The following is a 20,297-nucleotide window of genomic DNA, read 5'->3' on the forward strand; positions in this document are numbered from 1 at the left end:
GATAGATGGTCCCTGCAGTGTAAAGTGGACCAAGAATGAAGATGTGTGGGAGGGAAAACACAAATGGCCTTGTGCTAAAAGTCCTCCGGTTATGTCGAAGAAACCAACACACAGACTTTTTGCTACCTTCCTGATTGAACCATCACCATAAAACAGACCCTGCACACTCGCGTGGTCCTTAGGGAGGTCTGTGGCACAAGTGCAGCGTCTTTGTGAAGTGACGGCAGGTTTTGCGTGACCACGAAGCAACGTCTGCAAAAGAGCTGTGGTCACAGCAGAGGTCTGGCCCGTGGTGCCCACTGCCCCCTCCCAGCTAACGGCGAGAAATGAGTGGTGAACACCATTATGGCACAGGCATGAGGCTCGTGTGCAGGCTGGCGTGAGGAGCTGAACCAACGATGCCCCAGTGACCTCAGGAAGAAAGGGTGCATCATATTTTCCTTGGGCTGCCAAAGAAAGCTTTTTAAACAGTAAATGAAGGAGCGGTGTAAACACAAAGCCTTTTAAGACGTGTCTCCTCATCACTTAAGTGACAGCTAATTATTAATTCGATGGAGTTGAAGGTGAGAGGAAGACTCATGGCCTGCACATGGTCTGGAAACACCTACCACTGCGCGAAGGGGCGAGCCAAGGAGCGAGCCGAGCCCTGCCTGGCAGCTATAGGCTGTTATGTGCCTTTCTCCGAGAAGTGCGCCATGGAGCTAAATGTTTAGTAAATACAGTTAGCTGGGGGAAAGAAGTATGTAAAGTTTGACAGAAGAGTGACCTAAAAATGGGCCTCAAAGCACGTCTTCCCAGCAGACTGGAAACAGAAGGAAATCTAATTAATTATAATTATTACACTTTTAAGAGAAGAGGAGAAGCAGGCTTTCTCTCATGATATACAGAGAACAACTTCAGAACTGTTTACACAAATGCTGTGAATTCTGCGGGGTGGGTACTACAAATCCATGTCAGATGTTAATGGAAAGAATGGCGTTCGTAGTGCAAGATGGCACTGTGCCACTGGTTTCAGTAACAAACACGCTCTCTGCAGTGCAGTCAGTGTCTGCCCCGATCAGAGGTGAAAGATGAATGTAGGGTCTGCGAGATTAACGTGGGGCTGTGCCAAATGTCCATTTTTGAATGATTCTTGTCAGTTTAAAGACAGAAACAGTAGAAACCCAAACATTGTTATCAATCGTTTACCAGGAGCAGCCAACAGCCTCTCTGCCTACACGTGTACAGAAACCACCTCCCTGGCAATGGCATCCTTTGTATATTGAGCAATAGATTTATGAATTTCCAGTTGCCAGTCACTGTAACAGTAAAATGCAAGGTGCACTTATTGTCCCTCCTGCAGGTAGCTCCACATTGGCAAAAAAAAAAAAATTAAGAAGTATTGCACCTCAGTCTGCAAAAGTGCCCAATACAGCACCCATTAAGCACAGTGAGACTACCCGAGGGTGTTAGATGTCCTCAGCCAACTTAGCAGGAGTAAACATGGAACGCTCTGTGGCCTCTTCAAATGCCTGTGGGGAACGTAAAGCGTACCCTTGCTGCGCGTGGAGCTGGGCAGGCGGAAGGCAGCAGGATCTCTGCGGAGCTGATCTTGGAGCGGAGGGTTGGGGCAGCACTCGCCAAGCACAGCGGCAAGGCAGAGGGGGCTAGGACAGTCTGGGGGCTGCTAGAGGTATCGCATGTGGACTGCAATTGCACAGGCTGTATTTTCAGCGTGAGGTATTGTAAGGGGAAAAAAAAGTGACTTTTTTTGTCTCACTGGCACCCAAACAGCTTTCACTCGTGCTTGCTCGGAGGCCTGCTGGAGAGCGCTGCTGAGGAGCTGGAGAGAGATCGGACCTGTGCCAGGCGTCCTTTGTCTCTGTTGTCAGCACGAGGCTGCTGTGTCGATGGGAAGCACTGAGCTAGCCAGAGGGTAAGTTGGGCTGGCCCCCCCATTTTCCTGTCTGTGCTCTAGTTTTTGTATTACAGTTGTGTAGGATAAGAACTTGTCAAACGCAGAGCCCTCTGGAGTTTGTCCAAGAAGGGGTGGAGGAGTTGCCTGGAAATGGTGTTAACGGCACAGGGTCAGTGGCCCATCTGTAGAGACAGACACTATTACACTCCTACCAACCATGCCCGGTGAATGCCAGGACTGAGCTACACACCCCGTCAGTTGCTGCATAAGCATGTGACTGAAAGACACGGACTGTTTGGGGGCACAGAGGAAGGGCAAAATCCATGCAGGCAAAGGAAGCAATAACAATTCAGGAAATAGGCAAGAGATTTGAAATGACTGGACAGAATCATGGACTGAGGAATGATTTATAACAAGCCACTGCACATTCTTCCTAGGGAGAAGACTGAAAAAGCCAAGATAAACCAGGAGGAGAATGGCAAGAAGCCCCCGGCAACCCAAGAGGCCAGCAGGCAGTCCTTTTTGGAATGTCATCGTGGAATTACCCGAGAAGCAGCATGTGAAGGACGTTTGCAGCACTGGCCTCAAACCTTACTACTGGCTCTGGATAAAGAAGGGTAAGAAATGCTTTGGAAAGTGTAAAGAGACTGTTCAAACTTCTGATGGCCACGCTGTATGTATTGGAAACCACACTGTCCAACAAGTACAGTTGCCCATCTTGCTGCCGTTTGGAGGCGTGTCTGGCACCCCAGGCCAGGAGGCAGGACAGGCTGACCAGCGTCCCTCAGCAGGAATGCACAAGGCTGCGCTGCCTGTGGACAGCCCTGGGCCTACGTTGCTGGAAAAGCCTCTGTGCTTACAAATGAGGCCAGCTCGAGTTGTTGGTTAAGATGAAGCATTTGGGCTCTCCTGTCCGTGCTTTCTAAAGGCGTCCAAAGGGGACTTGCGAAAGCTGGGATCCTCCCGGCTGAATCTCAAGGACATGGGCAGTCAGGTTCTGCACCGCATTGCCCCATGCCAGCCCTGGGCTACTGCAAAGGGGAGCTGGAGCAGCGACTGTTACCTCTTGTCACTGGATGAGAGCTGTAGCTCTTGTACCAATTTGCCAGTGCACGGTCTCCTTTGGACTGTAGCAGCTATGCTCTGTCACCACTTTTTTCTGAGGGTGTTTTCTGCACGGACTGAACCAGAGCCTTGCAGTGGCCTCCTCGGGCTGCTGGTAGCTGCTAGTACACTGGAATGAGTCACAGGGCATCCTCAACTGCACTGCAATAAACCTGCTAAACAAAGGCTGTACGTGTCACCAAGCCTTAGGAGGTGCTAGGCATTTTATTACAACAGGTCCTATTTTATAGGCTGTGGTTGTTTCTGAACTGTGAACTCCCCCAGCTGGTGAACGTCTGCTATTACCATCAGACACCTTACCTCCAGTCCAAAATGTCTCTGTGAGGACATATTGCAAGACCACCCCCAAAAACTCACCCGCATTTGGGGATGTCCGGTCAGTCGGAAGCCGGAGGGGAAACCTGAGCGATGCCTTTCTGCAGGATGATGCACTGACGTAGCCTACTGAAGCGAGCGGTGCAGTAGCACGACTGTCTCGTCTGTCGTTTGTGAAGAGGAACGAGGTCAGCACGTGCTTACAGGTGTTGAATGCTTGGTGGGGTTTGTCTGTCTCACGAAGTCTGAGCGCTGTGGGATGCTGGACGGGAATGTGGGAAGAAGCAAACCCCCAGCAGCTGCAGGCACAGCAGTTTCTCTATCAATGCTCTATCAATATCCATGAGGGAACATCACACTCAGACCACTTCGAAGTGCGACTTCAGAGAACACAGCCACAAAACCTGGCCTGTGCCACACGTTCCAGGTCAGTTGCACATTCTTTTGGGCTTTGTACATAAGATTGTCTATACATAACAGATCACTGACCATCCCTGATGGAGCTTAAAGCCTTATCTCTAACACATAAAAGTGTTGGGAACACTGCTGCACGGCGTAAATGGGGAGGCAGCGTGTATCAAAGAAACTGCTGTTGGCCTGCTTAGCAGCACACACCCCCACATGGTCTTGAAGGAGCTGGTCATGCTGCTGCGGTGATGCAAGGGGCCAAGCCAAGGTAGGAGTTTACAGCCAACAAACGTCGTACCCCTGATCCACTCCACATTCATGTGGGCACCAACCTGCTCTAGCACTTGTTGGAGATGGAAGTTGCCAGGAGCTGAAACAGCCTTCCAACAGGAAAATGAAATGCTTCCTTTTTTGCCTCTAGGTGAGCTTCTCACCAGCTCAGTGAGCCAATGCAAGATGCTTGCTGGGAATACACAGGCAGGAGTGGGAAGGTGTGGGGATGCAGGCAGGACACAGCCCTGCTGGCAGTGGTTTCCCCACCCTTGGAGGGAACCACCGAGTAAAGGTGGGAACTAGGTGGGATTGGGAGCTCGCTTAGTGGGAAGCACCATCTATTGAAAGCGCTGCCGGTTTTGCCTGTGACTTTTTAAGGAGCTAATGGCCAACACTTGACTAAGTTCTCTGCTGGACGGCAGCGAGAGAGGACCAAACTGCTGCCTCTTTTGGTACGTCTGCCCAGGGCCTGGTGCCCTGTTCCCCACAGGAACATTCCCTGGGCCCCCGTATATACTTGCCATGCTGTCCTTGGCCAAAGGCTTGCCCTTGGCTGAAAGTAAATTCTCAGCCTTCCTTCAGATCCCTCAATCCAAATGGGCTCTCAGAGCCTTCCCCTGGGAAATGCTGTCTTCATCCGCTGACCACGTGTCACCACTGCCTGCATGGTTTGAAAGCTGACAACATCTAACTGGGATCAGTTTTGCAATGCCTCATACTGCACATAATAGCAGGCAACCGCCTCTCCTGCGCACACGTCCTTTGCGTTTGCCTGCCGTGCATCACTGAGACCCAGGACAGACACACGGTGTAGGTATTTCAGAGGCAAAACCTCCCCAAGAGGAAGCAATCCCTCAACAGCACGCCTGGCCTTCTGTCTTTCTTAAGGAATCACTTACAATGAAGCTTCATCAAAAGGCAACCTGTCTGAAGAGATGTGGCCAGTGAAAAGATCCGTATTATCCCATCGTGTCATTGTCATCTAGTAGCCAAATACAACATGATTGGGGTTTGAGACCACATCACGCTTACCTCTAGGTAGAGGATTCTGTGATGCTAACCTCGAGCCTGCTGGGGCTGTCAGAAGGGGTGACGGGTAACTGTGCAGGCCGTAGTTAGCTCGTGTCACTGCCAGCATCGTGTGGCCAAGTGCTAGGTAGCAGCCTTGGTGTGGGCGACGTGAATGGCCTTGTGTTAGGAAAGAGAACTGCAGAAGCAGCAGCGGTTGCACATGTCTGTGGATGTCACGTTCAGCCTCTTGTGATAACCAAGTAGTATTTGGAAAACGGCCCCAGGGACAGGAGGGTCAATCTGGAGAAATGGCTCAAAGTAAATGGTGAGATATCCAATGTTTCAGTGAGTGAAAAGAAGAGGAAAGGCTGTAGGCCTGGAGACCTCCAAGATGGAGGGAGGAAGCAGAGGGAAATGAGTGTGTTTGCTTGTCCAAGGGAGGTGGGTGATGAGAGCAGTGCTGGGCGGTGGGCAGACATCTCTGGGTGGACCATGGGGTATCGTACCTGGACACTCGAGGCCACGCCAAATTAGCCAGGGCTTCTTGTGGTGCTACAGCAAGCAGAGGACTTGGTAAGGGTTTGGGGTAGCAGATGGGGCACTGGCTCAGCACCCCGTGGTATGCTTATAAAGGGGCAGTGGAGCCCCCCACCTGCCGGCTCCTGCCGAGGAGCGGACTGAGCACTGCCCCGCCGACCCCACAAAAAGGCCAGGCCCAGGCGGTTGTGTACAAAACCTGAAATAGTTTACTCTTTTTTTTTTCTTTTTTTCTTTTTTCTGAGCTGCCACCTGCAATAACTAGTTTAAAGCTAACTGGAGCCTGTCTGTGACTGCAGTGACAGCATGGATGGAGTGAATGCGAACACCCCTAATCGCAATAGGTGATAAAACCCAGATTGTTTCCTGGGCTGCTAGCTGGCCTATGTGCTGCAGGTATTGCTGCATGAAGCCCTGGAAAAGCAGCGTCAACCTAAAGCAAAGCATGTCATCTTTCAATGCCTTGCTGAATTTACTCAGCCGTTCCTGCGCTGCTGGGGCAGTGTGGCTGCCCCACGTGATGGAGGAAAGCGAGAAAGGTTTGACACAGTGTTGTAAGCGCACCTTCTCCTGCTCTTTTCAAAGAAGCCATAGGAAAGGCGCAAGGTTGGAGAAAGGAAACGTGGCCTTCGAGTTTTCCATTACTGTGCCATTATGGCCACATACTGATCTGCCAAACCCATCATTAGTAGCTTTGAGAATTTCCAGCGCGTAGCAGTAAACCAACGGAGACACTTTCTGCATTAGCTGCAGACTCCTGTTATAATCCAAACAACATTTAACTTGCTTCTAGTTTCATACAAATTAGCTGCTCATCAACTCTGTTATTACACAAACGTGTAGCAGCTGCACTGCAGAAACGGATTACTGCGAAACTCCTTCAATTCAACTCTCTTATGCAACCTTCCTGTCATTTTACTCAATTGATTAACTCAATCCAATTTTGCTATTAATTTAATTTCACTGTTGTCAAAGGCCTCATATAATTTTTCATATGTTTGTATCTTTTGGGCCTGGCTGTGTCTAATACACCCTTAAATCAATTATTTAAAGAACTCTGTTAGGCATTAGTAATTTAAAATATCATCACCAGGCAGCAAGTATCCATTAAAAAGAAATATTTTAATAGATATATAAACTGCAAAATCTAACAGCATTGAAACAACATGGGTTATTTTGCTGATTCAAAATTTTATTGTCTACCCCTTCTTGCCATTTTCAATAAAAACTTAAGCTAGCTTCTGTGCAAAGCTCAGAAAGCATTACATAAATAAATAAATAAGGCTAGAAGAACTTAGAGCTGATACCTGTGACTACAAAAATTGTCAGGTATCGTGAAGCTTGTCTCTCAGATCTGACGCATTCTGGATGCATGCACTCAGCAGATGAAAAAAAACTCTTGCCATTTTCATTTGGAAATGAAATGAAATGTGAGTCAGTTCTCTGCCCACTTAATTCAAACTTAATTCAGGCTTACAAAACCTGTCAGGCTGGCCATCACTAACCAGCTTATGGCTGGGATAACTTTTCTTCTCCTTTCCTACTTACTTTCTCTATTCCTATTGCCCATCAACCACCCAAACAGTATTACGTATCGCCGTGTAATCTGGAATGATTCTTCACCAGATTGACCAGGTTGTGTGTTATACCTCCATCATCCATTGAACCTGCTGGTACCAGGTTACTGGCTCAGGAGCAGAATGATTTTCTATATATTTATTTAATCCCACCACCAAAAATGGGCCTCAGAGCAACTTGCCCCACCAGCAATATTGCTGTTACTAAGTAGTGATACTGTAAGGGAAGGCCACAGAACCTCTGCCGACCAGCACCGCCGCGGCTGGGGCACGTTGCTTAGCTGCACCCAGGGACGCACCCCTTTGAGCACACACCGATCAGGGTGCAGGCTCATCTCACCCCTTCTCTGCTGGGCCTCCCCCCGCCTCCACAGTGCCAGCCCTGCTGCCCTGTGCCCTCACCCGGCCGCACCGCCGCGGCTGGGGCACGTTGCTTAGCTGCACCCAGGGACGCACCCCTTTGAGCACACACCGATCAGGGTGCAGGCTCATCTCATCCCTTCTCTGCTGGGGCTCCTCCCGCCTCCACAGTGCCAGCCCTGCTGCCCTGTGCCCTCACCCGGCCCGACACCCAGCCTGGCTCGCCACCGCTCATGGGTGACCTATTTGCCCACAGGGCGACAGTCTGAACCCAGCCACGCCAGCACCATCCCGCTCCTCGGTGCCTCACGGGAGGGGCTGCACACGCACAGGCACCCCACAGCTCCTCGCACCCGGCAGGCTGTTCTAGCGCCTGCCTTTACCATGCACCCGCACACTCCCAAGGGATCTCTGGGCACCTCTCTGCCATCCTCTAAGGGAAACCTGCGGCACAGGGATGCTGAGCTCACATGCCACCATGAGTCCTGGGCCAAGCACTGCCCCGAGGCTGCCTGGTCCCTTGCCCACCACACTGAGACCCACCCACGTACCATCGCAGCTCCCCATTTCTTTGTGCCCTCTCTTCCCCTAGCACTAGAGAGACCACCTGCATCCAGCATTGCTAGAAGGACACTGAAAAGACGCAGACACAGATACACACACACTTCCTTCCTACAGATTCAGGCTAGCACCAAGGCACTACAACACACCCAAAGTGGACAACGTTTCCCTGTCCCCATACCGATGAGAGGACACCACCACCGCGAGCCCAGGCCCTTGCTCATGAGCTGTGCGGTTCAGTGAGGTCTGTGCTCCCTGTGTACTGGTCCTCGGGGACCGTAGCTGCTCGCTGCCCCACTGCTTGCCAGCTGCCACCTTATGGCCAGACAACTCCCCTAGTCGCCAAGGCACCTGGGACTGCCAGGCACGACACAAACCCACGCAGCCTTTTCTCTTCCCATCATGCCGCCATTGGTGCACTCTTGTGCAGTACCTGCAGAGACTCAGCTCCTCTCCGCTTTTCCCATCTGCCTTAAGTGCCCCAGCCTTAAAGACCATGACAGTGTGGGTGACACTTTCCATGGGAAGTTTCCTCATTTCTCATCCTTTCGCCTCACTCTTTAAGACTGAGAGACCTTCCCTGAGGAGGTCCTAGAGCTCCCTAATTCTGCTTCATCCCACCATCTCCTTCCACAGTCCCTTCATTCCCAGTGATGCCCAATCTGTAGTCCCCAGGCTCAGGACTCTCCTGTGCTCCATGCAGAGAGATGCCCTGAAGTCCCCTTGGTGCCCCCAGCTGTCCCAAGACCCTGCACAGGAGGCCCTGAAAGTGCTCCGCTCCCTGAGAGGTCAGCCACTCGCTTTCTTGGCACATGGCTCCTTCCCTCCTTTGAGGACTGAGCTATACCACGGGCAAGGTGTGATCCACGTGCCTGGTCAGGCTCCCTTCACGATGCCCTGACTGGGCCGCCCAGCTCACCGGCCAGACTGGGGTTCGGCTCCATTCAGCACTCCTCTTCCCATCACATCTTCCACTGGCTTGGACCTGTTTCACTAATGCCACCATTTCACCACAAGGACACAATTCCAGGCAAACACGTTCATTCCACTCCGGCTCTGCAGACAGCCACAGGTATTACCAGCTCCTGGCAGGACCCTAGCACCAACCACGGGCTATGCACGTCCTCCTGTATAGCCCATTCAAGCTGCTCTGACGTTTTACTGTTTGGCAGGACACCGTGCACTACCTCTAACTTGCTCCACTCAAATACAGGGGAATGCCGGGAACATCTGCCACGTTGCCTCACTTTTTATATCAGAGCCTCTCCCAGGGGGATTGCACACTTCATCTGCACACTACCCGGTACCTGTCCCACATACCTGCCTCTGTCACGCTTTCTGAGCAAAGTTCAAGCAGAGAATAGGAGGTCCTAGCCCAGACTCCAGGACAGCCTCAGCTTTGTAACACCTTCCCTATGGCAGGCAACAAGCGACCTCTTCCTCTCTCCTGGCTTTGGTTGTGTAGCTGTGTTACTCCCAGGGTCTGATATTCCTCTGCTCCCTTGTGGCAACTCTCAAGACAGGTTTGCAGATTTGCACTGCTCTACACCCGCTGGGTAGGATGTCCTCATGTACATGTCAGCACAGGTACTGGTGTACAAACACCACCCAACCACAACAGTGCCTGACCTAGCCCTGGGCAGAACAGCCTTCATGGACGCATCTTCCCCTGGACAAGGCTTCACCAGACAGGCTGGACTGTGACGTGATCACTGCAGGTGTTCCTCAGGAGCCTCGGGGCATGCTCAGGATGTACTTCCTAGCATGGGATGCCTCACACCCTGCAACAAACAGCCCAGCAGCAAAACGCGTATTTGGGCCCACAGTGCCAGGACAGCCAAGGCCATGGGCCCTATCTCTGACCAGATCTGACCTGCCGAAGCACTTCTACATACCCGTGACAGACACAACACGTGAGGGCCCTGCAAAAGGCATGGATTACATGACCAATTCACCCTTCCCCATTCCTACACCATAACCCCAGGCGTTTCCTGGTACCTTTGGCGGAGGCATTGTTCTGCGAGGATGATGAGGGTCTCCTCTGTGTGAGGAAAACACCAGGTGCCATCGGCTGCGATCCCCTGTTAGGCTGGGCGACCCCAAAGGTGCTGGCCCCTGCGGTGTACTCGTGATCTGTGAGGCTGCTGGCATGTGACTCCAGCTTCGGCTCTGGCGAGCTGCCTTCCTGAGCCGGTTTGTTCGCGTTGTTGGTTGACAGCTTCTTTTTGGTATTTTTTTTCTTCTTGCCTTTTTGTTCCTCCTTTAAAATGACAAACATGAAGCTCAGATTAATCCCCAGAAGACCTTTAGCTACGGCAAGGGCCAGCGGCGTTGCTTAGGGTCCTGATACAACGAAAACCCATGAAGTTTGCCATGTACAAACTGCTCAGGGTCTGTTCCGATACCATCTCGCTCACAGCTCGCTCTGCTGCACGCACACGCTTGCCTTTCTTGCATCTATGTATGCGCTTTGTGCGGAGCCTCCTTGTTTGTTAACTCTGCGTACACTGCGGCGAGTGGGAGCCAGCCAGGACCAAAATGACCCTGCCTTGGGAGACCAGCGTGGTTTTGCATGAACAAACCTTTCGATGTTCCACAAAAACTGGCACTTCCTATCTTCAGGTATCTTCATACACTTTCACAATAGCCTGGAGGATATTAAACATCCCACTGATTCACAGACTCTGCTTCCTGCTAGGACACACACATTATCTCTCGACCTGTAACTGCACTTACACATACATACCATGAGAACTGTCACCATCCTGTTTCCCTTGCCTACCTTCAGTCCGCTTCTCGATGAAACCCTGCTACCATTCTTAGAGCTCTTCTACTCAGCCGTACGCATCACAGAAACCCAATGCCACCAAAACCTGCATCTCCAGCAACTTGCCAAGGTGTCTCGCCAACCTTGCTCCAGCAGACCTTGTCACCTTTGCACCTCACCGTGTCACATTTGTGGGGCCTATGTGCATTAGGTGCTTAGCATCTATCTGACCTCTTCAGAGACCGGACACTTATCAACACCCAAAGTGCCTCAACATCTTTGCTAAACTGACCCATAGGTACCCACGGTTCACCAAATCTTTGGAAGTAAATCCTCGTGCTTCCCAGCAGCCGACTTCCACAGACAAGGCAATCACACCAGTCAGACTCTCAAATACACATCAATATGCGGTTCATGCACACTCCCTTCGGGCAGCCTCCTTCTGTCTTAGCCTGGTAGCTATGCTCGCTCGCCCATACTTCTCTACACTCCCGATACGTCGCCTGCTCTGCGCTGCGGCACTGTCAGATATGCTGCGACACTACTGGACTTTCAACCCATTTATTTCCCCTAAGACTGCTGAGCCTTGTGTCACTGGCATGAATAAACACTGAGGAGGACCGGCACTGCACTGCTATTTGGGCATGACTCTGCTGCTGGGGGAGAGGGTTTTCAGTTCCTGACAGCTACTACTTCTCAAGCAACCTCACCTGCTGAGACAACTTCGCGGCAGCAGCGGCGAGTCCAGTTTCAATGGAGGCGACTCTCGTGCCCTCTCGCACCGGTCTGTCTTGTCGAGGCACTGAGGGGCCAACTCGTGCTACAAGGAAAGAGATGCAGGTGAGACGTGCAGAATGTGCCCGTGTGAGCAGCATAACCACATACTGGGCAGCGAGGTTCTGCCCTCCTGAGCAGGGAGGGCCAGGGATGCCGCAGCCTCTGCCCTTCCTTCCCCAGGATGCGTGTGAAGGCAGGAGGTGCCAACAGCCTCCAGTCACAGCGGCTTGGGAAGAAGCTGCCAATGAAGATGTAACACAGCTGAGCAACTTCACTGGCAGCTGCAGCTACCTGAAGCCAAAGCCACAGGAGGTTTCTGCCTACACTACAGATATGAGTGACTCCAACATCATTTCCAAATGGACAGTGTTCACCGCCCCATCAGCTGGGGATGGACATGCAGTGCCACAAGCTGATGAGACATGTGCTGCTTGTTACACACGCAGCAAGCCGTGGAGACTCCCCTGTTAGTGGGCCACATCAAAGGGGTCTAAGGACCCCCTGGCCTGTCAGTGCCTCTGATGAGCCGCAACAAAAACACCCTTCCAGACCACAAGCTTTGGCTGAACCTGGAGGAGACCATTCCCACACTCTCTGTCATTTCTCTTTACACAGTCAACACCTAAAAGCCATGGCTACTCAGCTGTCTAGGGTTTCACTGTTATACCGCTGCTAAGGTGGCTGCCAATTGTTCCATCACCAAGAGTGTGAAGAAAAATAAACCAACAACCCACCCAGGAATGACTTTTTCCTGCCAACTGATTGACGGAGGAAGGCTAACACTGCTCGGCATGAGTCCCAGTGCATGGTATCACCTCCCACTGTGCTGGAAAGGATTAATCCTTCACATGATAAAGAAATTGCTAGCTGTGGTCTTACAATTTCCACACTCCTTGAAAAATGGCTGGTTTTTTAGGGACCTGCACAACTTAGCCTGAGTCTGGGCAGCACAGACCATATGGACTTACCCGTTGGACTGTAAGGGGCATCATCTGAACTTTTCCTTTTCTTTGATCGGGATTTGAATACTGGATTATCTTCATCTGATTCGAGAGAAGGGTAAACTACAGTAGGAAACAAAGGCAATAGCTTCAGTGTAGGAAACAGCTCTACCCTGCATAGAGGCCCACTTGCTCTGTACAGGTGCGGTGACTACAAGGCATCACAGCCAGAATAGCAAGGTCCCCCAGAGGTACCACTGAGTGGTGACACAGCTGCAACACTCAGGGGACTTTCTCCTGCTCTCATCCACACACTACACTTGGGAGCTGCTGTCATTAAACTGTGACAAGCTACTTTTAGGATACACAGTGAAACTTCTCAGACAGGAAAAATCAGTCTTGTCTGTGGAGTGGTAGCACAGCCAGAACAGGCACAAATAGGTTTCCTTATCACAAGCGAGACTGGTGCCGAAGACACGTCAGCCAACCGCTTCATTCAGCACCACACCTGCCTGGCCCGTATGACTCCCGCACAGTTAGGCAGAGAGAAATGCGACACAGCGTGAGTATCCAAGATGAAGGCAAACCATTCTACCAAAGGACCCTTTACAGGCCTCTGGGAGAAACACCAACTTATCTGTCTGAATTTTGTCCCAGCCTTTACTACAGAGTTTCTGTGGGTTTTTTTTTCACATGCGTTTGATTTTCTTGCCAGTTGCCATTTGTTACGTCGCTACTGATTTTGGCATTACTGTGGCATTTAGCCATTGACACTAGAAGTCTGCTGATCAGATGTGGCACAAACACAGCCTCTGGGAACCAAGCCTGCTCACAACAAAGACTCGCCATTCGCTGGCAGCACAGACACATAATGAGCAAACCCACCCCTCAGTAGAGCAGAACCTCGTTCGTGCATGGCATCTGTCTGTAAACCACACCCCTGTCCAACACCTTCACGGAGCTGCCCTTTCCCAAAGCACCTTCCAGCACTACCACTGCATCCCAGTGCATGCAGTGCACTCTAAATGGCTGGGCAGCCTTCTTTGGCAACATGTCACAGCATCTCCATTTTGCCTCGGCATCTCTGTTAATAACGTGAAAACACACACTCTGTTTTTCCAATCGTAACAGATGATTTCTGATGGCCACGTTTGCCGGGCAGACTTCAACACACACATAGACTCTCCTGTTATGCAGCATAAATCCCTACCAACTTCTTGCCCTCTTTGGGACTTCAGGCTTCCCAGTCCCTATCAGTCTTCACATGATTACTTTTCTTCATTTCCTCACTTCTTATATTCAGAAATGCTCCTGCAGATTATTATGGCAGAACTGATATAACTGGTGCAAACCAGCTTTGTGCCTATTTCTGCTTCAGATGCTTGCACTCTCTGCCAACACTCAAAATACCATTGGATCCCTTTTCCAAGTACAAATTCAACTACTCACTCATCTTAGCTAGGTATTTTATTGCTATTGTGCAGACAAGGACATTTCTGTCCTAAGTACCAGTACCTGACACACATTTCTGGGACAGTTTCCTGTTTCTTGGCTGACTGCTGCCATTTCAGTAGGCTTCCATGCCTCTTAAGATCTTCTGATTGTGACATGCCTCAAATACAGTCTACCTGGATGGCCGTATCACCACCAGCTCTGTAGTCAGTCTACCTATCGTACAGCATTCACTTAATTTTGCTGGGCAGACCTTTTGTTACTTGCACTCCTCCTTACCAAAATACCCAGTCGATTTCAATGTGACAGAAAGTCAGCAAGCGTATCATGACAAACATGGGGGTATTTGCAAACGCGCACAAACATGCATACCCAGGCACACTCAGACTGCTTCGTCTGTACTTACCGTAATCTGAATCTTTAAAACAGGCATCTAAGTGGTCCTGATCTTCATCGTAATCTTCGATGTCAATACTGTTCTTTGTGCTTTTCTTTAGTAACCGCTTGCCGGCATTTTTGTTGCTGCCACCACCAGTTTTTTTAGAGTTTTGTGTGGAGATGGAGTTATTCTTCGCCTGATTGGTACCCCATGCCGTCTGGAGGCAGGACTCTGACGACTGGAGGTTTGCCATCGATAGCATACCCTGGATTGCTTCTTGCGTGCTGGGTGAGGCAGGTGGCTGACTGCGGGGAAACATTGAGAAATACAACAGCTATTAGCAATTCCAGAAAAACACGAACCCCTCACAAACAGTTGACTCCTTTCACCGCACAGTGTTGCTAGAAGAGATTTCCCGATTACTGCCCTTTGAGCAGCCGGGCATGCCACAAGCGACACCAGTTATTTTTATGCTAACAGCAATATCACAGACAGCACATTAGATTTGGGGTTGCTACCCCAGACGCCAGGAAGCTGTGTGCCGCGTGGCTGGGCATGTGATGGGCAGCTCCCTGGGGGCTGTTGTCGCTGGTGGGCGAGGACAGGGGTCAGGTAACTTTTCAAAGCATTCCCAACAACGTGGTGTCTCTACTACCAACTCTGAGGGCTTATGGGTCAGCACTGGAGGGGGATGTCGTGGTGGGCTCCTGCTACATACTGCCAACGCAAGTAGAGGAAGAATTTGAACAACTGGAAGGAAGCTCATGATCACAGGCCACAGTTCACACTGAGGGCTGTCACCACTCCAGGATCTGCTGGAAGAGCAACGTGGTAAGGCACAAGCAATTCAAGAGGTTTCTGCAGTGCATCGGAAGGGTTTTCTGATGTGGATGTGGGATGGATTGATTATGGGAGATGCTTGGAGAGATCCAGACTGGATGGGTGGACTACAGGGTGGGTGGAAACCTTGCTTTTTGGTATTTTATTGCCAGTTGTCAACAGGCACGGCACGTCTACTACAGAAAGAAATACATTCCTACAGAGTAGGCTGAGGTCAAACGATGTGTAAATTCTGACTGGCATGTATGCTTAGCGAGGTGGGAAAGCATGCTCCCCACAATAGAGAAGAACGTAGAAGAATGATAATCTCATCAGAGAACACCAGACATTAATTCTGCGACAGGCAGAATACATCATCAAATATTTCCAGAACTTTGGAGTTTGGACAAATAGTGATATGCAAAAGAACTTGCTGTGGTAATGATATTTTTTACAGTTATGCAATAGAAGCCACTAATATAGAGCATTTCCCAAGTAAATCAGCAGTACCGCATCGCTTTCTCTTACTTGATCTTAATTTAATCCACTTTAAACCATTACAGGACTCCAGATAGAGTAACGTACAAGACATAATGGGAGTTTCTGGGCACTAATTGCATTTATAAATAATCCTGAAAATGAGTTAAGACTGGTGTTAGCAGCTAGCAACCCAACAAATAGAAGAACATCGAAAAACTTATTTAGGAAAGAGACATTTGAATCCCGTCGTTATCATGCCAGATGCCTTAGCCTTCTCCCTGTCAAAGGCATATTTTGCATCATCTATAAGAAATTAACATATTTTCTTTCAATTTTTTCCCCCAACTGTTTTTGCAAACACTGGACTCTCAAACCGCTGCAAACAGACCATCAAACATTGACCACTAAATGGGCAAATCAGAGAGGAACTGCCTTAAGCAACACAAGCTTCAACAAATAAATTGTGGAATATGATCAAAACCAGTGGTTCTGAGAGTCAAACCGCAACCTGAACGTGTGGGTGAAACATCTCAAAGAGACAGAGCTGCACACGGGGCAAAGTTTTTCTCATTAGGGCATGTGCTTGCGTGTACTTCCATTAGAAGTATTTCGGCTTTCTAAGCCAAAAAAAATTCAAGAAGAATCAGGAAGCAATTTTTAAGCTCTGGAAGGCCATATCCCCTTTCTGTAGCTTCAGCAATGATTTAAAAAAAAAACCATTTATGAAAGTAAACTCTCTGTGAGTTACAAACGTGACTTAAAAAACATTTAAAATGAGCGCAGGAGCAGGAGCAAAGCAGCCAGAGTGCTTCTGCCCCCATGCTCCCTTCCCAGCAGCCGGCTGGCAAGGGTCCTTCGAACACGCAGCGAGTTGGCACTTGGCGATAGCACAGACCCTGCCACTGCTCTGCAAAGCCCGGCAGCCTTGTTTTCCCCTCCTCAAGCTAAAAAATGATGTTGTGGATGAACAGAGAAAAGGACACTTTTAACAAACTGACTGGTAGCACTTTGTGCCTTTTGCAGTGAACTCCACTTCAGCATTTTGCACGGCCTCCTTTTTCGGGATTTTATTGTTTCCTTTTACTCTTGTGAAGACAAGGACAGATGATTGAGAGCTTAGTTTACTGCAATAACTATTTGCTGCCTAGCAAGCATCTGGTGATTTGCGTACAGTGCAGAACTGAAAGAGGTCCACACTGGAAACTGCCAGATTCCCCTGCAACACCCAGCACCGCATGGTAAACCTCGGTGCAGCCGTCGCACAGTCCACAGGCAAAAGAACCACTCAGGTGGCCAAAAAGGCATGGCCAAAGCAGCATGGTGGCCGCCTGAATGACCCACAGGGCTGGGCTGTGGAGGACGAGTCCGAGGTATGCCAGGCCCAGCTCCCACCCAGAGCCCACGCTGAGCTGGTACGGAGCCCAACGGGCCAAGCTTGCACCCACACCGAGCAGCCTGAGCTCACGAGCCACGTGCATCGTCAGCACCAGCAACTGCCTTTCTGCTGCTGCTCCCGAGAGTTGAAACTGGTGGCACATTTTCACATTATTAACAGAGAGAAGCACCGTAACAGAAGGGCAAATTTGCTGTTAAGACTCATCCCAAATAAAATCTCCCCAGGGCTGACCAGCCTGCTGGTCGGGACAGTGTGACGAGGAGCAGAGAAGGGCAACTCATCTCAGTGGGAACCCAAGGAAGAAGACATTGGTCTGTATGGCACAGATGGCTTTGTGCCCTACACACAGTGCTCTCTGCAACTATTTGTTGTGTCAGGTTTAATCCTCGGGGCCTCAGTGTCCCAGAACAGCTTGCCGTTGCTAGCAGCATCTTCATCAGGGAGGAGAGCATAAAGCATCCCTTCAGGCTACGTTTTGGGGCTTTCACATTGCCTCCGTTGCCCACCTAGACTTGACAAAAGCATTGACAGCATGTTCCAGAGCGGGTGGCAACAGGCAAACAGCCGTGATCGTGACAAGAATACACACAATTCAGCACGGACAGACTAAGGTTTTACCTCCTTAGTTGAGGCTGGCCCCTGCGCTGCCTGGGCACAGGAACGATCCGAACACCCTGAAGCTAGGAGAGGATATCATGCAGGGAGCTGGTGCCTCACTTTTCACAACCAATTCTACTACTGCCATCTCTCTCTGAGGGTTCAACACCTCTAGGCAGATCATCTCCTTCCTTTCATAAGCAATTACCAAGCCTTTCACCTATATCTTCATATTTAGAAATTGAATTTATTAATTTCAGCAGAATATTACTCATTGAGGGGTGGCTTCCCCATTCTTCATGCTGCCTACACAGACGGCTGGAGGCACCGAAGGGCAAGGCAGAGATGAGAGACAGTAAGCTCACTAATGTCTCACCTCGCCTCTGAATAAGTATCGTCCAGACTCATCTTAAGATTAGGGGAAAAATAGATAAGGGCAAAGGAAAAAATGCAACCACTGAGCATTTTCTAAATGGAAATAAGAACTAACCTGAAACAAGAACTATCTCATGGGGTTACGGAGGAGACAGAGCCAGACCCTTCTCAGTGGTGCACAGCAATAGGATGAAAGGCAGTGGTCACAAGCTGCAGCAGGGGAAATCCCAACCTGACACAAGAAGAACAGGTCCATACCAAGGGTGGCCGAGCAGCTCACACAGAGAGGCTGCAGAATCCCCATCCCTGAATATATTTAAAACTCACCAGGGCAATGCCCTGAACCTGCACCTGCAGGCAGCTGCACTAGGTGACTTCCCGAGGTCCCTTCCAACTGCCGTTACTCTGGAATACATCAAATAAGAACCACTGAAAAACAGTTGTGCATGTAAGGGGAAGGCAATAGATCACCATCCTCTCTCTGTGATAGTATTTCCCTGTAATTTCTGCATTTCCCCTCACCCTACCTGTGGCCAAATGCAAATGAACCACAAAGAAGAAGTGGCGCAAGACAGTAATGACTTATCAGTATTTTGGAGAAGTCATAGTTGTATAAAACTATGGAGCTCAAATGATTTCAAGTACAAAACCAGTATTTCCTTCCATTTTTGAATCAGACCTGGAAACAACAAATAATTTTGCTCAGTTCAAGATCACGTGACTACCAGTACCTCCAAGCTTTTTTCCATATTCCATTTCAATTCTTCCAGACTGTTTCACATTTACAGCAGCCTTTCTGCAGGACCTCTGTCATTACCTCTCCCCATCTCGCTACCATTGACACAAGTACGGGAGATGCAGCTCTCCAGAGCAATCTAGGTAATGCCATCAGGGCATTTGGTTTGGTCAGCTGCAAATGACAGTCCAATGTTTTACAGAATAAAGTTTCACACAATTCAGGTAAGGTTGTTACCACAAAAAACCCTGACCTGCTTCCTAAGTTACTGCTGGGGTTCAGCAGCTCCGGCGCTGGTCTGACAGGGCTCCATGCTTCCCACTTGAGAGCTGGCTCTCATCTGCACAGACCACTGTGTGAGCAAAGGAGATTCCACACAGACCTACCTGCACTACTGCTACGTGGAGTATCCAGAACATACATACATACATACATATATATAAAAATACATACATATGCCTACCCTTTATCTGCCATACAAGTAGAGAAAGATGGAAGTTGTTCCTGAGAGTCAGACACGACCACATTGGCATTATGTTGCGACACAGTATGTTTGCATATCATGTTTCTTCCATGTTTTTTTTAAAAAAGCACATTATGGCCATTTAAAAAGCCTAGCATAATTATGAAATGAAACAGTAATTTCATTTATCGGGAGCTTTTTTCAATCAAGCTGCAACACACACTGCCAAAGCCTAATTGTTTATACAAGAGCCAAAACTGATATGACACATTCCCACTAGACTACCACACACAGTGTAGTAATTCATGCAGAGTTTAGTTATGTGACTGCATTTGCGACTTTGATTTCAGAAACCGCAAAGTCTACAAATACACTGGGTACAGAGCCCAGGCTGAAGGGAGGGAAAATGAAAGGCCTGAGTCCTACTCCATTACTGAGTGGCAGTTTCAACCCATTGCAGACAGCAAAAGCCAAGGAAGAGAATCTTTGAGGACCATTTCTTTACCCTGTTTTTTCCGCTTACCCCTGCATTTCTGCACATCATAAGCAGGCAGTGAACCATGGAATGGTTAGTAGTGTAAACATGGCCAAGGCAGATTTCTTTTAATTCTTACAACGGTTGATAAATTTTCTTATTTTATACCAGACTTCAAGCATGGGAGTCTCATTACACTGGCAACTTTATTCCCAGAGTTAGGTACACCTAACTACCTGCCGACATGTCTAATTACCTGCCAAAATGTAAGTGTAAATTTGACATAAACACTAGTTCCATTATGCACCATAACACAGAATGGAAAAGGAATTCACAGGAATAGTCAAATAGACAACAAGTGCCAATGCAATTATTTCTTTCGAAGAGCAGGCGCAGAGTCAGGGCCAAATCTCAAGACATCAGGAAAATCTAGAACCACTGACCCACTTGAGCTCAGACAACAAAAAATATTCTATTTCCTGGGAGGTGCAGACACATTGGTACCTCTCCCCATACCATCCGCAATCACAGGAGGTGGTCGGCTGTTTTGATCAAGCACTCCTTGCTAGGGGGAAG

The 20,297-nt window shown here is 49.4% G+C and overlaps 1 protein-coding gene across 1 annotated transcript in view; it reads right to left on the reverse strand.

Moving 5' to 3' along the window:
* Positions 1–10,015: 10,015 nt before the first annotated feature.
* The window catches only part of PHF2 (PHD finger protein 2), a 45,905-nt gene continuing 35,623 nt past the window's right edge, over positions 10,016–20,297 (reverse strand). Inside the window, exons 20-23 of the mRNA XM_009282576.1 lie at positions 14,408–14,685; positions 12,577–12,672; positions 11,542–11,651; positions 10,016–10,324 (exon numbers count right to left, since the gene is read on the reverse strand). Of these exons, the coding sequence (XP_009280851.1) occupies positions 10,016–10,324; positions 11,542–11,651; positions 12,577–12,672; positions 14,408–14,685 (793 nt within the window). The remainder of the gene's footprint in view (positions 10,325–11,541; positions 11,652–12,576; positions 12,673–14,407; positions 14,686–20,297) is intronic.

The sequence above is a fragment of the Aptenodytes forsteri genome, unplaced genomic scaffold, assembly GCF_000699145.1.
Source record: "Aptenodytes forsteri isolate BGI_AS27 unplaced genomic scaffold, ASM69914v1 Scaffold438, whole genome shotgun sequence".
NCBI classification, from domain to species: Eukaryota; Metazoa; Chordata; class Aves; order Sphenisciformes; family Spheniscidae; genus Aptenodytes; species Aptenodytes forsteri.